At 38.2% G+C, this 19,833-nt stretch overlaps 1 protein-coding gene across 6 annotated transcripts in view; it reads left to right on the forward strand.

The window, feature by feature from the left end:
* Positions 1 to 19,833, forward strand: part of gab1 (GRB2-associated binding protein 1) — a 165,936-nt gene that overhangs the window by 126,663 nt on the left and 19,440 nt on the right. For all 6 annotated transcript variants that reach the window (XM_078405050.1, XM_078405068.1, XM_078405086.1 and 3 more), the window contains 4 exons: positions 900 to 1,122; positions 14,010 to 14,617; positions 16,243 to 16,325; positions 17,028 to 17,331. In XM_078405050.1, coding sequence (XP_078261176.1) covers positions 900 to 1,122; positions 14,010 to 14,617; positions 16,243 to 16,325; positions 17,028 to 17,331 — 1,218 coding nt within the window. The remainder of the gene's footprint in view (positions 1 to 899; positions 1,123 to 14,009; positions 14,618 to 16,242; positions 16,326 to 17,027; positions 17,332 to 19,833) is intronic.

A 19,833-nucleotide genomic window follows, 5' to 3' on the forward strand; every position in this document is an offset into this window, starting at 1 on the left:
TATGTGCAAGTTAGCTTGAAATGTTTCTGTACTCAAAAACATATTTTAATTTGAAAGATCTCAATCATTCTGTTACTCCAGCTTATGAGAAAGATGTTCAAAGGTGCTGGAGGTTAATCAACTAATAAGGAAGTTACAAAATGTATGGTATTTAGCCTTTTGACAGTATTATATTTCATAATCTACAACATACATTTTTCCAAGTGTGGGAAGTAGATTAAAGCCAGGAGAAAATATTTCCAAAATTTTTGAGTTTGAGAAAGTCAAAGATGAGCACTGAATCAGGCCCATCTGGCTAAATTCTTCCATGCTGACCCTGATCCTATTTGTTCTATTCCAATTCGCCTGCATTGGGGCTTCATCCCTCTGATCCATTCCTATCCACGTACCTGTCTAAATGATTTTAACCTTTGATTTTGCCTCCACCATCTCCTCTGGCAGCTCATTCCATGCAACACCTCGCTCTGTGTGAGAAACTGCCCTCAGATCCCCTTTAAATTTCCTCCCTCACCTTTTACCTGCCGATTTTAAACTGCCCTAGTCTGGGAAAAAGCCTCTGACTATTTATCCTATCTATGGCTAATGAAAGTTTTAGTGTATTACAGCAAGGTTGTTCCACATGAAACATGCAATTAATTTTAACACATCTGTTGTAATTTTAAACACAGCATGCAATTTGATACAATTTTCAGACAATTTGAATGTTTGCTGAATGAAATGCCACAATTTGAGTTTCAAATAAAAAGTATAATGGTCAATTCTGTTCATTTGTAAATATCAATCTGCCCTGTTTCAAATCAGTGCAATTAAAAAATTAACTGAATTGTTACACGGCTGTAACATTTTTAGAATATTTTTATTATGCTAGCTATTGATAGGTTATTTTTGTCACCTTTTAGATGCTGTTAAATCATCCAATACTTCCGGCACTGCCATGACTGAGGTACCTCTTTCTGTTAATACTACACAACCCACCGTGCGATCAGCAGTTTCCATGGGCTCACTACCTCCCCCATACCAGCCGATTAGTGTGCGTCACCTGGAGTCTAGGTCCAGCCAAGAAGATCCACAAGATTATCTATGGTTAGCCAACTGTGAAAGTAAAAAACCTGAACCCACCAGGTAAGATGAGTGTAAAACATTCACTGTTCACAAAGTCTATTAATGCTAAACTACTTAATCTCTAAAATCCTCATCTGATTTAACAGTTTGTACCTCTGGAATATTTTTCATTGCAAACAGGAATGTAATTTTAATTATTTATCTTTGGTTTCATAATTTTGCAGCAATTTTTTAACTAGTATATTTTTAAAGAATTATAAACTTTTGAAAGATAGGGTATTGAATTTCCAGAGTTGACTAGAGCTAATAGGTTGGATAAGCTAAAAATACTACATTTTGATCAATGTTTGTTGATTCTTATCACTTGTATCAATCTTAATTTTATTTTCTAACTGAATAAATTTGTGCAGAAATGCTGAAAGATTTTATGCAACAAAGTGATCAAAGTGACAAGTTGAAAAGGTGCATGTTGCCCAGACTAGAAAACATAACTGTCTTCACTTTTTCAGTTTTTGAATCATGCACTCAATTACGTTTTAGCTCTGCCTTTGCCCACTATCTGTTCTGCTGCATTGGCTAACCATTTTCCTTAATTTGTTGCTTAACCCTCTACAGTAGTATTGGGATGAACAGAGACGGGATGAGGACAGTTTTATTTCCCAGTTTCACAATCCATTTTGGGCAAATTTGCTGACTAGATAAGCCAGGCCATTATCTCATCGTAACCTCATTTTACATATTACACGCTATAAATAAAGTTCATTATTGTAGCATAACAAACATAAAATTGAAAGGTTACTTCCTAACTATATTAGAATCACATTCTTGTGGAAATTAAAGCCTATTAAATCTATTTTGGTCACATTCTGTCAAACTAGCATAGCAAAATACATCATATCTTTCATCTGAGTTGTATGAACTTATCAGTAGAAACGGAATCCAGATGTAAGCTTACCCACAAAAGAACTTTATCCTGTTTTCATTACAGTCCGTATCTGTGTGTGAATGAACAGACTTATCCCAGCTGGGCTTTCAAATATCAACAAAGTAAACACATTAGAAGTAGAAATCAGAAAAATCGCAGATGCTGGAAACTTGAAATAAAACAGAAAATGCTGGAAACATTCAGCAGGCCAGGGACATCTGTGGTAAGAGAAACAGTATCACTCAGATTTTAGGTCGATGAAGGTCTTGAAATGTTAATCCTGTTTCTCTTCCCGTAGAGCTGCCTTATGTTTTCAGCAACATCTGTTTTTGTTCCAGATTAGTAGTATGGAATGTAACAACTTCCTCTGGTTGGTCTTTCTTTACAGACACAAAAAGCTGGAGTAACTCAGCGGGTCAGGCAGCATCTCTGGAGAGAAGGAATGGGTGACGTTTCGGGTCGAGACCAGTCTGAAGAAGGATCTTGACCCGAAATGTCACCCATTCTTTCTCTCTAGAGATGCTGCCTGACCCGCTAAGTTACTTCAGCTTTTTGTCTACCTTCGATTTAAATCAGCATCTGCAGTTTTTCTCCTACACCTGGTCATTCTTTATGTTGACCAAGCAACTAGACACATTACAATGCCATTCAGCCATTCTATTCTGCAGCTATATGCTGTCACAGCCAAACTGTTGAATGGTTAGGCCGCTCGATAAGCGAGATGCTGCTGTTTCCCTAGGTCTCTATCTCCATCTGAGACTCTTGGACTGGTGGAATGTGGTTTGATGGGCAAGTGAATTTGGTAAATGTTATCCATGTAGTTACTTGCCCAAAATACCAACCAACAAATCAAATGCATTTTGGGGCAGCTAATTAAATGAAGGCAAGCAGGTCCCAATTATATTAAAATATTTTTAATATTTTTCTTAGAAACTGCTTCCTGCCATGGGCATGGAAACCTTGGTGATGTTTCTCGATTATGACCTTTATTGGGGTTCGGGTCCAATTATGTCTGTAATTGGGACTGGGGTCAGATATAAAGTCATTCCAAATAAGGTCACAATCAAGAGACATAAAGACATTTTCCATCATTCAATTTTTAAACAAAGGAAGTGATGCCCTCAGGCAGTGCAAGGGCAGGTCTTGTGAACCTCCTCATACTTTGAGAATTATTGAGGGGTATGGTGTGGCGTTGAGTTGGCTTGATATGTTTGGTCAGGAGTGTGGTAGGCTCATCAGGATTTCCTGAGTGATCAATGCTGCAGCCTCAGTTACAAGGGGCTAAATCAAATGATCCAGGCATTGGGCAGGTATTGGGTCATCTGAGTCAGCTCAATAACCACAACCAATACTCAAATAAATGGAACACAAAAAATACACCCAGGCATTAGGAACTTGAGGTAGAGGATTCAAATTTGGGGAAGGAATGAGGGAGAAAGAGTCACGGTTCAGTGGTTCTTCAGCAGAATGTGACAGCTCCTTGAAATCATGAAGAAGACAGTGGAGGTCACGTGGCTCAGTAGACATCACATGGTGAGAAAATCTAGGCATAAAAGGAAGCTGGAGATGAAATGAAAGGGAGGTGTGTGAGACTAGACAAAAGGACATGAGACAGCAAGGGAAGTAGAATGAGCATGTGTGCTTGTCAGAGACTGGTGGAGTAGAGAAAGAAAGTAGAAAAACACATAAAACATTTAGTTAATGTCAGATTTGCACCACTAAACTAATTTAGAATTTTGCAATGGTGATGTATCAGTTTCCCTACCTATAAAATATACATTTTGTAATTTTCTTTCTGACAATAGAAAAAAAGAATTTGAAGCGTCAGATAATAAAGTTTGGTCATAGAGTCATACAGGGTGGAAACAGGCCCTTCGGCGCAACATGCCCACGCCGACCAACATGCTCCAGCTACACTAGTCCCTCCTGCCTGCCTTGGCCCATATCCCTTTAAAGCAATCTTATCCATTTACCTGTCAAAGTGCCTCAACTTCCTCCTCTGACAGCTCATTCCATGTACCTACCACCCTTTGTGTAAAAAAAAAAGTTGTCCCTCACGTTCCTATTAAATTTTTCCCCGCTGACCTTTATCGTGTGTCCTCTGGTTCTCGATTTCCTTACTCTGGGGAGATTTATGATGACCCAAGAAGCTGGTCATTAACTTAAACGGCCCATCATGCAGGACATCATTTTAAAGTAGTGAGATTCTTAACAACTGACTAAAAAAGAACAAGCAACTTGATTAATTATAATATTTTTGTAAGGAAGGATATGTCCAAAGATAGCTGGAGCCACATACAGGCAATTTAATACAGAATTATAACAGTGCTCGGTGAACTGAAGAATACTCTGAATGCTTTTGAAAGTAAGGAGATAAATGGCAAGTTGTAGGTGCTTTGGGAAGAGAATCACACAGAAAAGTTGAAGCAAATTACACTTCCTTGTGCACTCTTAAGTATTTTGCACACAATGAATTATGTTTTGAATTAATCGCTATGAACAAAGGCAAATGCAGCAGCCAGTATATATACATTGAGGTTTCTAATTACAGCGGTGAGATAAATAACCAGTTAATGTGGTTGGTGGCTTTGATTTCGAGGCAGAAAATCCTCAGGCAAAATACATTGCTCATTCTTCTTGAGACTGTGGCAGAGTATCTTTTATGTACACTTGAACAGCTAGGTAATGATCTTTTGAAAAGCACCCTCTAAAATCACCCTCTAAAATCAGTCACCTTTCATCATAATATTGCAGTGTCAGCCAGATATGTATCGGAGTTCCGTAGCTGAGCTTGGTACCGTGGTCTTCTGGTTCTAGTGAGTGTCCTGCTACTAAGCCAGACTGTTTTGAGCCCCAGATAATATAAAGATTGGCCTTTGATAAAGTAGCCAAAAATGATGCAGGGAGATGGGTATTTGGCACTCAAGCAGTAAGCTGTACAGAAGAATGGATAGTGCATGTATGGTCATTTCACTTTAGTATGATAGAATGAACTAATGATGAGATCAAAGTGAACAAAGTTGAAACCTGTTTGGTTAAACAAAAGTTGTCAGTGAAAGTTGTCAAGAGGTAAGAGGAAATGAAGGTTCTAATGTTGAAGAATCAATGAAGAGCTTGAGGGAAATTAATCATGAAGGGGATGTGAATTATGGTTTTGGTTTCAGTCCACAAAAATATTTGCTGTGTAATCTTGCTTTTAGAAACGCTTTCAGCTTTTATTTTGTAATTGCTTTTTGATCAGTTTCATCATCCTTTGAGACGTAGGAAAAATGTAAAATATTGGAGCAGAAATCGTTTTTTTGAGCCTGCTTTGTGAGACCACTGTATCCTTCAATGATAATACCAATTTTGCTGACATTTTTTTTCTGATGATCATTTTGGACAGTAAACTTCAGAATCGCAACTTGCATGAGATTCCTCAGAATCAATAGCTTTTCTGACAATTATATTCTATTTTCTTGAATCTTTCATTACTTAAATGCTTAGAGCTATTGTTCCAAAAGATAATTTAACAATCCATCTTTATTGAATTCGCTCATTTAGAGCTAAACGTATAAATCAATTCAGTTTAAATGTATCAAATCAACAGAGTTGGCCAACTTCAAAAATGTAACCGAGAAATTGATTATTTCTAGATTTTCCCTAAATGTGCTAACATTCTATTTCAGCGGAGCCTGAAATTTCCAAAGGGAAAGATGGTAGTTTCACATGTAACCGCTGGAATTTTCTTCCATTCCTGAGGAAATTCAGGGCTCCTGCACAAGCTGTATCAACAAACATCTCCTATATTTCCTTGCTGTTCTGATGACAATCCAACTTTGAGCTCATGAAGCCCAGGCTGAGCAAAGTATTTTCTATTATTTCCCAGCTGTTAATGCTGGGAGTGTCTGGCCCCTGATTATGTGCTGGATTAAGACTGATGCAAATTCAGAAATTAGTTTTAACATAGATAGCAGGTAGATTTTATGTCATTTACATTTATTTTGGATTCATTTGAGCAAATTTAACTGTTTAATCATTATCAGCCATTTGTATTTTAATATATTTAATTTTAAAAGGTTTTGAATGTTTGTGAATGTTAGAGATTTACAGACTTTGCAAGCTCTTTGATAACTGTTTCATCCTGCATAAGAGGTGGGCAGGTGTTGTCATCCAAAAACATGTTTTGGACGAAATTCCGTTACCCACAGTCAACAATGAGAAGCAATAAAATAAAGCAATAAAACACACAATCACAAAACCAACATAAAACAACAAAAACATCCATCACAGTGAGTCTCCTCCAGTCACCTCCTCACTGTGATGGAAGGCCAGAATGTCTTTCTCTTCCCTGCCGTTTTCCCTGCCGTCTTCTCCCGCGGTCAGGCTGTTGAAATTGCCACGTCGGGGCAATTTGTGAGACAAAGTGTGAACCCCCGAGGGGCAGTCAGGACAATGATGTGAGACAAAAGAATTGAAACATAGAAAATAGGTGCAGGAGTAGGCCATTCGGCCCTTTGAGCCTGCACCGCCATTCAATATGATCATGGCTGATCATCCAGCTCAGTAACCTGTACCTGCCTCTCCATACCCCGTGATCCCTTTAGCCATGAAGAGTTGCGAATTGTGAAACTAGAGGAAGGAATGTAGGGGGAGGGGTGAAATACATGCAGGTCCAGCTGGGGCACAGGGGAGAGGGGTGATGGGGGGGGGGGGGGAGTTGTAGTCACCTAAAATTTGAGAATTCATTGTTCACATAATTGGGTTGTAAGCTACCCAAGTGGAATATGAGATGCTGTTCCTCCAGTTTGTGTGTAGCCTCATTCTGGCAATGGAGGAGACCCAGGACCGAAAGGTAAGCATGGGAATGGAAAAAGGAGTTTAAATGGTTAGCAACTGGGCAATGCTGTAGGACTAGGCAGAGTGAGGTTACCTTCTCTAACCTGATATGTTGCATCCGGCAAACCTAATGTGGCATCCTTTAAATCGGCGAGATCAAGTGTAGACTTGGCGACATTTCGCCAAACACTTGCGCTTGGTCCTATTCCCCCTTCGTCCCCCACTCCCCTTTCTTCCCCCATCGTCCCTGTGCCCCACCTAGATTCGCACCTACATATCTGCTCCCATTCCTCTTCCACCTAATTTCCGTCCTCTAGCTTCAAAAGTCGCAACTCTTCAATCCTTTTGTCTCACACCTTATGTCTTCATCTCTGGCCTTGTCGAATCATCTTCCTATCGAAAATCTCCTCAGCTGTATCACACCTTTATCTGCCAGGCTTTGTGCGGCCGCACCTCTCCTTCAGGTTTCTTTTCTCCCCACCGCCCCAATATTTAAGCTGAAGAAAGATCCCAACTGGAAACGTCACCTCTCTGTGTTCTCTAGAGATGCTGCCTGACCCACTGAGTTACTCCAGCACCTTGTATCGTTTTTTTCTAAACCAGCATCAGCAGGTCCTTGTTTCTGCATGGTTGAGATGTTTTTTTCCAGGGGATCTACTAAAGACAAACTTGTATTCAGCAATTCCACATTCTTGAGACCTTATCTCTGTAATCACTTTTCAGAAAACATAAACCAAGGCCTCATCTCTGGACTCCCCTTGTTGCCTTTGACGGCTAAACAGTTTCTAAATAACTAATCAAGGAAATATTGAAAATATACTTAAACAATAAAAAATATATATTGATTTAAATTTAAAAAATTGAAAACACATTCAACTTATGTAATCTAATTGAAAATTAATATTAATTAATTTTGTAGGAAAAAAATTGCCCTTTGATGAAGAGAGGTGAGCCTACTCAGTCTAATGAACCATCTCTAAGACGAGGAACCAACTCTGGACTCCATGTAAATCCATGGAGGCCGGTAGTTGGATGATGTTGATGGGAAGTTGTTGAGATTTCTTTGGTGATTGAGCTAAGATGGCCCTGTCACTCCTTATTCATGCTGATTGTTTCTGATCTGATTTTTAAATGCTACACCTTAAATTCTAGCTAATTGACCATGTGAACTGAATTGTCTCTTGTCATCATTTAATCATTCATTATAATCAGCAACATTAGACCAATCGGGTGTTGGCTTTGTGGAGTTTGCACATTCTCCCTGTTACCACACGGGTTTCCTCCGGGTGCTCCGGTTTCCACCCACATCCCAAAGACGTGCAGGTTTATAGGTTAATTGACCTCTGTAAACTATCCTTAATGTGCAAGGAGTGGATTCAAAAGAGAGATAACGTAGAACTAGTATGAATGGGTGATTGATGGTCGGCATGGACTCGGTGGGCCGAAGGGCCTGTTTCCATGTTGTATCTGTAAATTAAACAGGGAAGAGTGACCTATTGCTGCTCATTCAATCTTCCATGTCTGATGGGTCATCTCATCTCATCAAAGCTCAAAATGAGAAGATCAACCTTGTGTAGAATTTATATAAATATATTTGTTTTTCTTCCCACTTGTTCTGTTTGACCATCTCTGAATCTAGCATGCCATTTCAAATCTAGACTGAGACATTCAAAGCTGAAAACAATTTTGCTGCCGGAAATGGTTTTAGTAAACTGTTACACAAAATGTTTAATTCTGATTGCATTCTTAAAAAGAATGGCAGAATGACTTGATTTCCAGTATGTGTACACTTGTTGTTTTATACTTCAAAACAAACTTTTAACCTTGAGAATGTCTGTGTACATCGGTCCCTTGCATTTGAAGGGAAATGGTGGTAAGATGGACTACTGATACAAAGCCAATATTTAACCGTTAATAATATGTATGGTATTCAATTTGAAACAGAGAAAATAAACCAGCTATTCATATAGTTGTTTGTGCCTAAGTCGATTTATATGCTGAAATGTCCATAAAATTGGTGCTAGTCGTAATGACAATAGTTAAATATTGTAATTTAATTACATTTTTTAATATTGCTTTAATTTCTACTGCATTTCATTGGAAGATGACACTTCCGTGCAGGCAAATATTTATTTGTGCTTAATTGCGTTTGCTATATTCAGCTCCACACTTGGTTATCGCCAAGCCTTTATGTTGTCACGTTCCATTTCCTTTGTGAATTAGCCATGCATCATCAATTACCACAGAAGAGGGAGACGAGTATCTTCTGCTAGAAGATTTTGAGAGCAAAAAGCATCCGTTTCACATTCAGTGAGTTTTAATAATCTGTAGATGGGTCTATAATGAAAATTTAGGCCCTTCTGCAGTTCTTAGTATTACAGAATTGACCTGTGTGACAGAATTGGTTTAGCTTTCCACTCTGCAAATTCCACTGTTTCCACTGCTTGAACCTAACCATAATATTTCAGCTTCCAACTAACTCTGTGAAGCTTCATCAACCCAGAATTTGTGGGAGATCGCAACTTGTGGGTCTCTTGCTTGGTGAATCCTGAATCATTGCTGCAGATTGCATGATGGCACTTGTTTCTTAATCAAATGCTCTCCAATGCGGACACTTGGGCGATGTTCTTTCCAATTGTAGTTTTTGAACTCATTTGCAATGTGAAGTTGATTCTGACTTTCATATTTTGGCTCACAATATGTTGGAGTAACTCAGCAGACTCTGAAGAAGGGTCTCGACCCGAAACGTCACCCATTCCTTCTCTCCTGAGATGCTGCCTGACCTGCTGAGTTACTCCAGCATTTTGTGAATAAATACCTTCGATTTGTACCGCAGTTATTTTCTTACACTTCATATTTTTGCTGGTTAGCATGGAAAAATTAAATGCAAGGCATGTGTTAAATTTGTAGTGTGATTGAGGCGATGTTCCGATTAAAGGATTAGGCACGTTAACATTGAATGAAGTTTGAAAAAACGCCTTCCATGTCTCTTATCATAGTTAATCATAATTGGCATTTTTATAAATATATTCCTATGTAAGTAATTCCATGTATCTGAAAACCATGTATAATATGCATTTAAAGTGAATGAAGGCTTTCACCAGCCAACTAATCATGTAGGGGATTAAAAAAAAGTGCTTCCTGAATGACTAGACATTAGCGTGTTCTGGTTTGGCTTTGTGTAGCGAACATGAAAATATATTTGAAAATGGCTTATGTTCAAGGACCATTGTTCATAATAAGTTGCTAGATGATAGTAAGTAACAACACATATTCTGTCTATATATTGTACGTATTTATACTGATTCTGGTTATGGCAATGTTACTATGTAATAAATAGGAACTGCAAATGCTGGGTTATACCAAAGATGGACACAAAATGCTGGAGTAACAGCGATCAAGCAGCATCACTAATAGATAGATGACATTTCAGGTTGGGACTCTTTTTCATTCAGATCGATCTGAAGAAGGGTCAAAACCTGAAACGTCACCTATCCATTTTCTCCAGAGATGCTGCCTGACCCACTGAGTTACCCCAGTATTTTGTGTCTATCACAATATTTACTGACAGGTTAGCCAAGTGATTTAAGGATTTTTTCTTTCTCTGTGACTTAAGTTCAGTTATATGCCGTATTATGAAGACTTTTTGTTTGCTTGGATCAAAAGATAAGCAAAAGAGTAATGCTACAGATTTTGAAACACTATTGTTAACGAAAAATGTAGCATGTCACTCAACATCATTAAGCAAAATGGAATAAGGTTAACATTTCATTTGAAGAACGCTGCACAGGTAATTATAATTTGTCTGTTCACTCCACGGATTCTGACTGACCTGCTCTGAGTTACTGTGTAGGAAGGAAATGCAGATGCTGGTTTAATCTGCAGATAGACACAAAGTGCTGGAGTAACTCAGCGGGCCAGGTAGCATCCATGGAGAGAAGGAATGGGTGACGTTTCGGGTCGAGACGCTACTTCAGACTGAAGATATGCTGCCTGTCTGCTTTGAGTTACTGTCTTGTTTAAATATGAAAATGCGCCTCTGCAGTTTGGCAGGTGTGCATATGTATTCTTGCATAAAGTTATTGTGAATTATAGAAGATTTTATTACCTCATAAATATTTAAATCCTTCTCATTCAACATGTCATAAATTTCAGTCAAGCAGATACATTTTAATTATTTGGCCTTAAATTACTGATAAGTGATGTATAGCAGCTTGTGGCAGTAGAACTGTGAAGGCCCATGAAACGATTGTTTATGCTTACATAATAAAAGAGTGTCACCTCTTTAATTTCCCATGAATGATTTAAGATATGTACTTTTATTACAGAATAAAAATTCATTACCTTTCTTTTAAGATTTACTTTCAGTAAAGTATGAAAATAAACGCAAAAGAATTGTGTTCAGTTCTGGGCACCATGTTACGGGAAAGATGTGTCAAGCTGGAAAGGGTGCAGAGAAGATTTATGAGGATGTTGCCAGGACCCGAGGGCCTAAGCTATAGTGAGAGCTTGAGCAAGCTAAGACTCTATTCCTTGAAGCACAGGAGGATGATGGGTGATCTGAAAGAGGAGTACAAAATCATGACAGCAATAGATCGGGTAGAAGCACAGCCTCTTACCCAGAGCAAGGGGAATCGAGAACCAGAGGACATAGGTTTAAGGTGATGTGGGAAATATTTAATAGGAAAATGAGGGGTAACTTTTTCACACAGGGTGGTGGGTGTGTGGAACGAGCTGCTGGAGGAGGTAGTTGAGGCAGATACTATTGCAATGTTTAAGAAACATTTAAACAGGTACATGGATCAGACAGGTTTAGAGGGATACAGGCCAAACGCAGGTAGGTGGGAATAGTGCACATGGGACATGTTGGCAGGTATTTGCAAGTTGGGCCGAAGGGCCTCTTTCCATGCTGTATGACTCTATGGCTACTGTTCACACTGAGAAAATGTGTTTCCTCCTGCAAGGAATGTGAAAAAAAGAATTACATTTATATCAGTCATACTTTCCCTTTAAAATGGATGGAAAATGTGGTGGAATTACGCAAAGCATTGCAAAACTGAAACCTTGGACTGAGAGGAATATTGTTGTTCTACACAAGAAAAGTTTATATAAAAAACTTGATATTCATTGCACGGTGTTTGCTCAAAATTTATCCCTATATCCTTCTCAGATTTAAATATTAAAAAATATATCCTGAAAAGATCCAATAATTTCTGACTCGTCCTTAACATGATTACAAACATCATTTTCAACCACTCAACAACTGTACAAAGAAGCTTCTTCTAACTGCTGTTTATTCATTGTGACCACTTTAAATTGATAATTTCCTCCCATCGTTAATTTAAAAATCACAGCTAAATTTTTTAATTATGTCTCCACGGAGTAATATTTCACTCAAATGTAAACAGTTTCAGTATAAATCGGCTCAGTATCTCATGCCATCTGCGTTTATTTCCTCACCTCAACAAACATAAATTTCAGTTGTGTTGTCTTTAATTAAGGGTTTATGGATCTTTACAATTAAATGGTATAGGAGTATAGGAGCAGAGGTCCTTCTGCAGTTGTACAGGGCCCTAGTGAGACCGCACTTGGAGTACTGTGTGCAGTTTTGGTCTCCAAATTTGAGGAAGGATATTCTTGCTGTTGAGGGCGTGCAGCATAGGTTTACTAGGTTAATTCCCGGAATGGCGGGACTGTCGTATGTTGAAAGACTGGAGCGACTAGGCTTATATACACTGGAATTTAGAAGGATGAGAGGGGATCTTATCGAAACACATAAGATTATTAAGGGGTTGGACACGTTAGAGGCAGGAAACATGTTCCCAATGTTGGGGGAGTCCAGAACCAGGGGGCCACAGTTTAAGAATAAGGGGTAGGCCATTTAGAACGGAGATGAGGAAAAACTTTTTCAGTCAGAGAGTTGTGAATCTGTGGAATTCTCTGCCTCAGAAGGCAGTGGAGGCCAATTCTCTGAATGCATTCAAGAGAGAGCTAGATAGAGCTTTTAAGGATAGCGGAGTCAGGGGGTATGGGGAGAAGGCAGGAACGGGGTACTGATTGAGAGTGATCAGCCATGATCACATTGAATGGCGGTGCTGGCTCGAAGGGCCAAATGGCCTCCTCCTGCACCTATTGTCTATGGGCTAAAATTATTCTTTACCGTGTTAGTTTGCTAAGCTTTTATTCAGAGCTTTTATTACAAGGGGAAGAAAGGTTCAGTATAGAATGGAACACCAGAATTGAAGTATTAACATTTGTATTCATGCCTCATTTGAAAATGCAAGAAAATATAGTAAAAGTAAAATGGTACGTTGTGAAGAATTACTAAACTTTAAGCCCTCGCCTTTTCATATACAAGCTATTTCATACCTTTAATGGAGAAAGGCCAGGCTCAACATTTATGAAGATGACAGAAATACTGATGGCCAAAGTAAAATCTGAGAGATTAAAACTGATCAAAGACTTGATTTTAAGGTTGGTAATAAAGGAGCAGGAGAGGCAAAATCGTATCAGGTGTTAAGTTTGAGTGCAGGATGGATGATGCATCTGGCAGTGGTACAAAATATGAGTCTGAGGAGTCAAGTCGTCATCGTATTGAAGGAGACAGGGAAATTAAACCAGTAAGCTTTTAAACACCTGTGAGTTTTTTTCATTATTTAATGTAAATTGGCAAAGCTGCGGGTTATGGTTGTATGAGAACTGATGGAGAAAAGGATTTGGGTAGCCGAGTTTTGGATGAGCTGTGGTTTGTGGGAGGTTAATATGTTATTCTAGTTTATATCTGAATGAAAATTTATTTGAAGTTGAAAATGGAAAACATTTTACCTGCATGTATACCTTTCCACAAATTTGCTTTCTTTGGTCTGCTTGTCGATGTGACTACTTGGTGTGCACTTACAGCAGCCCCACCTTTTCAGTCGTGGTCGGTTAAATGAATAAACAAAAGCCTTTGTCCATTGAAAGTCTGACCTCAAACATCAATTCCTGGTTTGAAATTATTGCAAAATTCGTGTTACGAATTCTAATCCAAAAATTATGACTCTGTCCACAAGAAAAGTTGGGCTTGCTAAATTGCCTGCCTGAAATTGGTTTTCCCTAAGGGCTACTAATTGTAAGCTGTTGATTTGCATTGATCACTGTGGCCATCCTGCAAAAGGCGCAAGTGTGAGAAACAATTTCTGAATTGTTCTGATTTGTTTTCCAGGTTGCATGCAGATTCTTCAACCAAGTCCACATCATCAGAAACTGACTGCAATGACAACGTACCTTCACACAAACCTCCAGCACCTCCAGCACCTAAACAGGCAATGAATGGCTTCTTCTCACAACCATGTTTTTACGATTCTCCCCCACCTAGATTCACTTCAAAGTCTACAGATTCAAGTCTTTACAACCTGCCTAGGAGTTATTCTCCAGACATAATTACTGGAACTTGTTCACTTTCGACCGCTGATAGTGAAGGAGATTTATATGTATTTAATACACCGTCACGGATATCTGGCATAGAGAATCAAATGAGACAGATTTCAGTGTGTTATGACATTCCTCCAACACCAGGAGGCACATATCAGATTCCGCGGCCTTCGGCAGAGGGGACCCTGAGTCAAAGTTGCTCAAAGTTGGAGCCTATAGCAGACGTTCCCCCACCTCGCCCACCAAAACCTTCTTTGTCTCATGACCGCTCCCCGGTGGACACCTACTGTGTACCTCGATCATCCTCCGAGGCTGATACCAATTACAGCGTTCCCACATCTGGCAAAACTCTTCGAAGCAACACGATTGGCACGGTGGAAGGCCACTGGCTAAGAAAAGGTCAGTTCAGCGAGTTGCATGAATGGCAACAGTTTACTCATTGAATCATGCAGAACCACACAGATCAATTTTTCCAGATTGTGCTGAGAAATGCAATGACTGCAGGAAGAGTTAGTCCAACTAATTTGTGGCTAGTGAGAGGAATAGTAAAACAGTTTTCTGATCAATATGTAGTGATCTCCCATAAAAAAATATGAATGTATATTAGGTATGATCATGATTTAGCTTGTTATTATTCCCTTCATAGTTGAATAATCTAACAACATTCTCTCTTGAGGCACATCAATTAATAATAACCAATTTGAAGAATCTTGCTTAATCAATGCTTTTCAATGAGATGGGGAGGAAAAATGGTTTTGAGAAAAGAATGTTCTTTGAAATGTGAAGTCAACAAAGGATAAGGTATGAAGTTAACAGTTTGAACATTAATAAGTTTGGACAAGTTTGTGCGTGTCCAGAGCGATATGACATGAGGAAATTGCCATTCAAATGTATCTGGAAACTCAAATGCCTTTCAGATTAGCTCATTAATAGTTTGAATAGTTTTGATTGGTATGGATGTCACGGGTTAATGGGAGAAGGCAAGAGAATGGGGTTAGGAGAAAGAGATAGATCAGCCATGATTAAATGGCATAGTAGACTTGATGGGCCGAATGGCCTAATTCTGCTCTTATCACTATTAGCAGACGGAAGGTACATAGTATAAAAATGTGTTAATACCTTTTAACATTCCTTTGATAAATCTGGCACTGGCTAATTTTGCTGTCAAGAATAGCACGATCATTTTATTTGCTTCATTTAAGAAAGGTCCACGTCCTGCTATTGGTGTTGCCAAAGTATATGGAGCGTGCATATACCTCGCTAAAAACAAACTTCACCTGAACTCAGGTGAAGTTTGTTTTTAGCGAGGTATATGCAATCTTCTTGCCCTCCCTGGGTGAATGATTTGCTACTCAGTCAGTTTCTGGTGTGAACTGGAATTGTACTGAAGTGACTCGTATCCATGTCCTAATTCATTATTGCTAATAACCTTTTTTATATTTTCTTTTTTGAATGAATGATTGGTACTGCTGCTTTTCTTAACATTAAATGTTACTTTTCAAGCTCCTTTTCAAGCTCCTTTTTCTGTTTTGAACAACTGGATTAGTAGGATATAGTACCTTATAAATAGATGTGCTTAATAAATGAAGATGGAAGCTGAGATAGAACTCTGGCACTGAGTAACTTCTACACATTTATTTATTTTGTCATATTCGTATCAAATAATTTCTTCAAGTTTTGCTAACATTTTAACTAGTCCAGGATGTTAACTTGCAGTAGCTCTCAGTTTTGAGAAACAACCAAACTAGTAAATATGCCACCCCTCAGACATTATGAGGCTTTACGATTGATGCATTTTTGTGACTTGCGCAGAAAATAATATACACTTGAATATGGTCTTAATTGTCATTTTTAAAAAGAGGTTAGAGAGGTGCTATTTAATTTGAACAAACTATTGGCTTACTCACTTTCACATGGTTCAGTCTTTTACATAATGAGACAGTGGATTTCACACTGTTTGTTGATGGAGTTTCTTCACTAAAAACAGCATATTGTTTTTTTTTTGTGACTTCACTCTTTTGCAGACTGTGGTCCTCAAGATAGCTATGATATTCCCAGAAAATTTTCACATTCAGTAGATCTTGGGGAAGGCTTTAGCAGTTACCTAGTAAGTATATTTTAACTGTTTTGGTACAAAAAATATATAAAGAAATATTTCATGTATTTCATTTATATTTTGACAAAATATAAAGCTATATTTCATGTATTGCATTCATAGCCTAATTTAGCACTGGAGTGATAAGCTGTATATGTAATATGTATTGTGTGTGTTTTTTATTATAACAAATTTGACGTGTGGGCATACCATTATTTCAGAATGCACGTCATGTTTGTGATGGTATTAAGGCATACATATCAGAGTAAATAAACATGCAATAGCACAGTGTTGTTACGTTATTGGGTACCCAAAGCTCCCATCAGCCATTGAATTACTACTGAATTGAAGTTACAATGTAATGTAGACAAACATAATGGGCAAGCCTCATACTGCAAGATCTCGGAAATTGCAATAGTGTCATTGACCACCTAACATGTTTTGATGATGTGGTTCAAACATTGGCCCGGATAATGAGAGCCTTACTTAAATAGCGCAGTGGGTTCTTCTAGACCCCATAGCTTTGATATCCTCCTGGACAATGCAGAACGTCCTCGCTGGTGTACAAGTCCTATATTGGGGCTTGAGCTTAGTGCTTTCCAATTTGGAGGCGAGATTGCACCCAAGTGCAACAAGCTGATACTAAGGTGAATGTTGTCCTACGTTAAATTATCTTTTAAAATGATTGCAAACTTTGTTTCCTTCCACTTTAAGCAAAAGAAGGGTATGATGCCACTAGCAAGTTTGGGTAATGAAGAAGCTGACCAGAACTATGTGCCCATGGATGCTAGCTCTCCACCTCGCCTGCAATCGGTCAGCCACTCGGAGCCAGTCCAGGACACTAATTATGTTGCCATGACACCTAATACTTTTGATTTCCCCACGTTGGGAATGCAGGTCCCACCTCCAGCGCACATGGGTTTCAGGGTAAGCCCCAAAACTCCTCCCAGGAGACCAGTACTTAATGCTGACTGTCAGCCACCACCAGTGGACAGGAACCTTAAACCTGACCGAAAAGGTAAGATTAGATCCGTTCTGTTTTCATTTGATTTAGTTTGTTTATTTTTTGGTTTAACCCCTGCCGTATTAAAAATACACAACTCGTAACTATTTTAGCTTTATCACAAGACATTTCTGGTGCGAAAATATTTTATTGAAAAATCAAAACAAAGCTTGGCATCACAATTTCAAATTTTGAATTTGAAGTTGAAGACTTCAAAGCCAAAAGTATTCTAAAATTAAAAGTATGAAAATTTGTGCACACTTTGGGATGGAACTAATCAAAAACTACTTACAAGTTCATGTGCACTTATATGATGGAAATCAGATTTGAAACTGAGAAATTGGATTCGAAACTTTTTCTTACAATTTATATTCATTATTAGAACTACAAGTTCAAAAGTTAACCTAATTTATATCTTAATTTGAGATTTATTTGAATACAAGTGAAGATATGTTATCATGAACAAAGTGACCTCTACAGTCACTTTTCATTTATCGTTAATGGTGGCCTGGTGGAGAGTTCCTAGAAAACTGGTGCTAATCTATTTCCTGTTACAGAGCCACCTGCCCTCTTAAATGTTTGTAACTTTATAATCCCAAATTGGTGTACCACAACATGTAGATATTTTGTTGGTTCGCTGACAGTCATTTCTCATTTTCAGTGAATAGTTTCATCAATGATTGGGAAGTGACATTATTCAGACAAATATGACACAAATCTTTCTACCTATACAAAATTACCTTGAACAGCTTGAACTTTATTGTTTAATTATGTTATTATGATTATTGCAGTAAACCACATCAATTTGTTCTTGTCCTGTTATGGAAAGCTACTTTCACAGCAGTTAAAAAAGGGGAAATGCTAAAATATTTTGATTGTGTTTGAATTGTTACTATACGTGATGCTTGTTTTTTTTAAATGTATACATAAATGTAGTGTGCTCTTGCACCTGGGCTTTAAGTACACTTACTGTCAAATGCTTTTCTTGTGTAGCTGCTGCTGGTGGAGGATGCTGCTGGCTACATTTGTACTTAAGCACCACTTTGCATCTGCTGCTGAGAAATTAGTTAATTTTAACAATATTTGCAAAAAAATTAAGTATCAAAATAATTGTTCATGTTACATTAAGGAAGTGAATCAAGGTTTTCTGCATGATTATTGTCACTAGGTTCATTTGGTAGCTTGGTGCCAGTAACAGCAGGCTAGGGGAGAAAATGCTCTCAATGCGATGTATTTCTGACATGACAGTTTAGTACCATGGGTCTGAACTCTATTCTTGATCACCGTGTTAGTATATGTCTCAAGATACACTCCGAACACAACTCGTGTTAATATAGATAAATTATATAATTGTATTTCTACATCTTTTTACAGTATCAAGATTAATGGCTTGCCTTTTTATTAAGCTCCTGGTGACAATAATATGCATATTAAACTCTGACAAATGTTACCTGAACAGTTTGCTCACAACACTGGACTTTCTTAGCCCTCACTCCATGCAATCAGTGTTCCTGGTCTCAACAACTTTGCAGTGATATAGGGGATAACAGGGAGGAAAGATGTGCATTCATACAAGGCCTTTCAAGATTTGGGACATCCCGAAGTGTTTTGAAATATTTTTGAAAGTGGCTGCTGCAATTCAGGCAACAAGATTCTTGCACATAGAAAGCACCCATGAAGATAAATATATTAGTAAAGAATTATGCTCTAGTGAGCTTTGAGTTAGGGATACATTTTGCCCAGCACCACCGTTGATAACTCCGCTGCTCTTCAAAATAGATTCCTAGATATATATGTACATCTATCTGAGAAGGTGGACAGGATTTCAGATATTGTCTCATCTAAATGACAGTATCACTACCAAGATAGCAGTGTTGAGCTTACAATTTTGGAATTGCAGCCAAAATCTTGAGTACTCAAATATCGAGTGGGATTTGAACTTGCAACCTCTTACTTGATCAGAAGTGCTTACAGTTGAGCTGTACGCATGATTCACTGCTCTGGAATTATAAAATTCCCACCCACTATGTTGCAAAGATAGCATGAAAATATCTTCACTGCATGATTGAGTTTATTTTTATTGCTACTGTGCATAAAGCAGTCATTTTAAGGACAATTTTAGGCAACAAGAATTTGCCTATCTCATATTCTCAACTTAAGATGAACTTTTATATTAATATTCTAAATAGATTTGCACTTAGCCTTGCTTCACAATACACTTGAGTGTTGGTGTCGGATCTTATTTGACATGAAGGAAATGCAGTCAGCGACCAGCAATCCCTTATCTGCTGAAAATTGCTCTGATTACATTGTTAATGTAATTGCTGTTGATGGTTTGTTGATGTTGTTCATTTGGATTTGTAACATTAAATGCTTCATTAAATGCTTTGTTGCAAATTGAGGCTGTTTTGCCAGTGGATTGTCAAATTGCTCTCCAGACAGAGACGTAAGAAGTAAGGAGATGACGGTGAAACTCTTTAAGAACTTCAAAATTGGGTACATATCCCTTGTCCTTTT

Source organism: Rhinoraja longicauda, chromosome 1 (genome assembly GCF_053455715.1).
Source record: "Rhinoraja longicauda isolate Sanriku21f chromosome 1, sRhiLon1.1, whole genome shotgun sequence".
In the NCBI taxonomy this organism is placed as follows: Eukaryota; Metazoa; Chordata; class Chondrichthyes; order Rajiformes; family Arhynchobatidae; genus Rhinoraja; species Rhinoraja longicauda.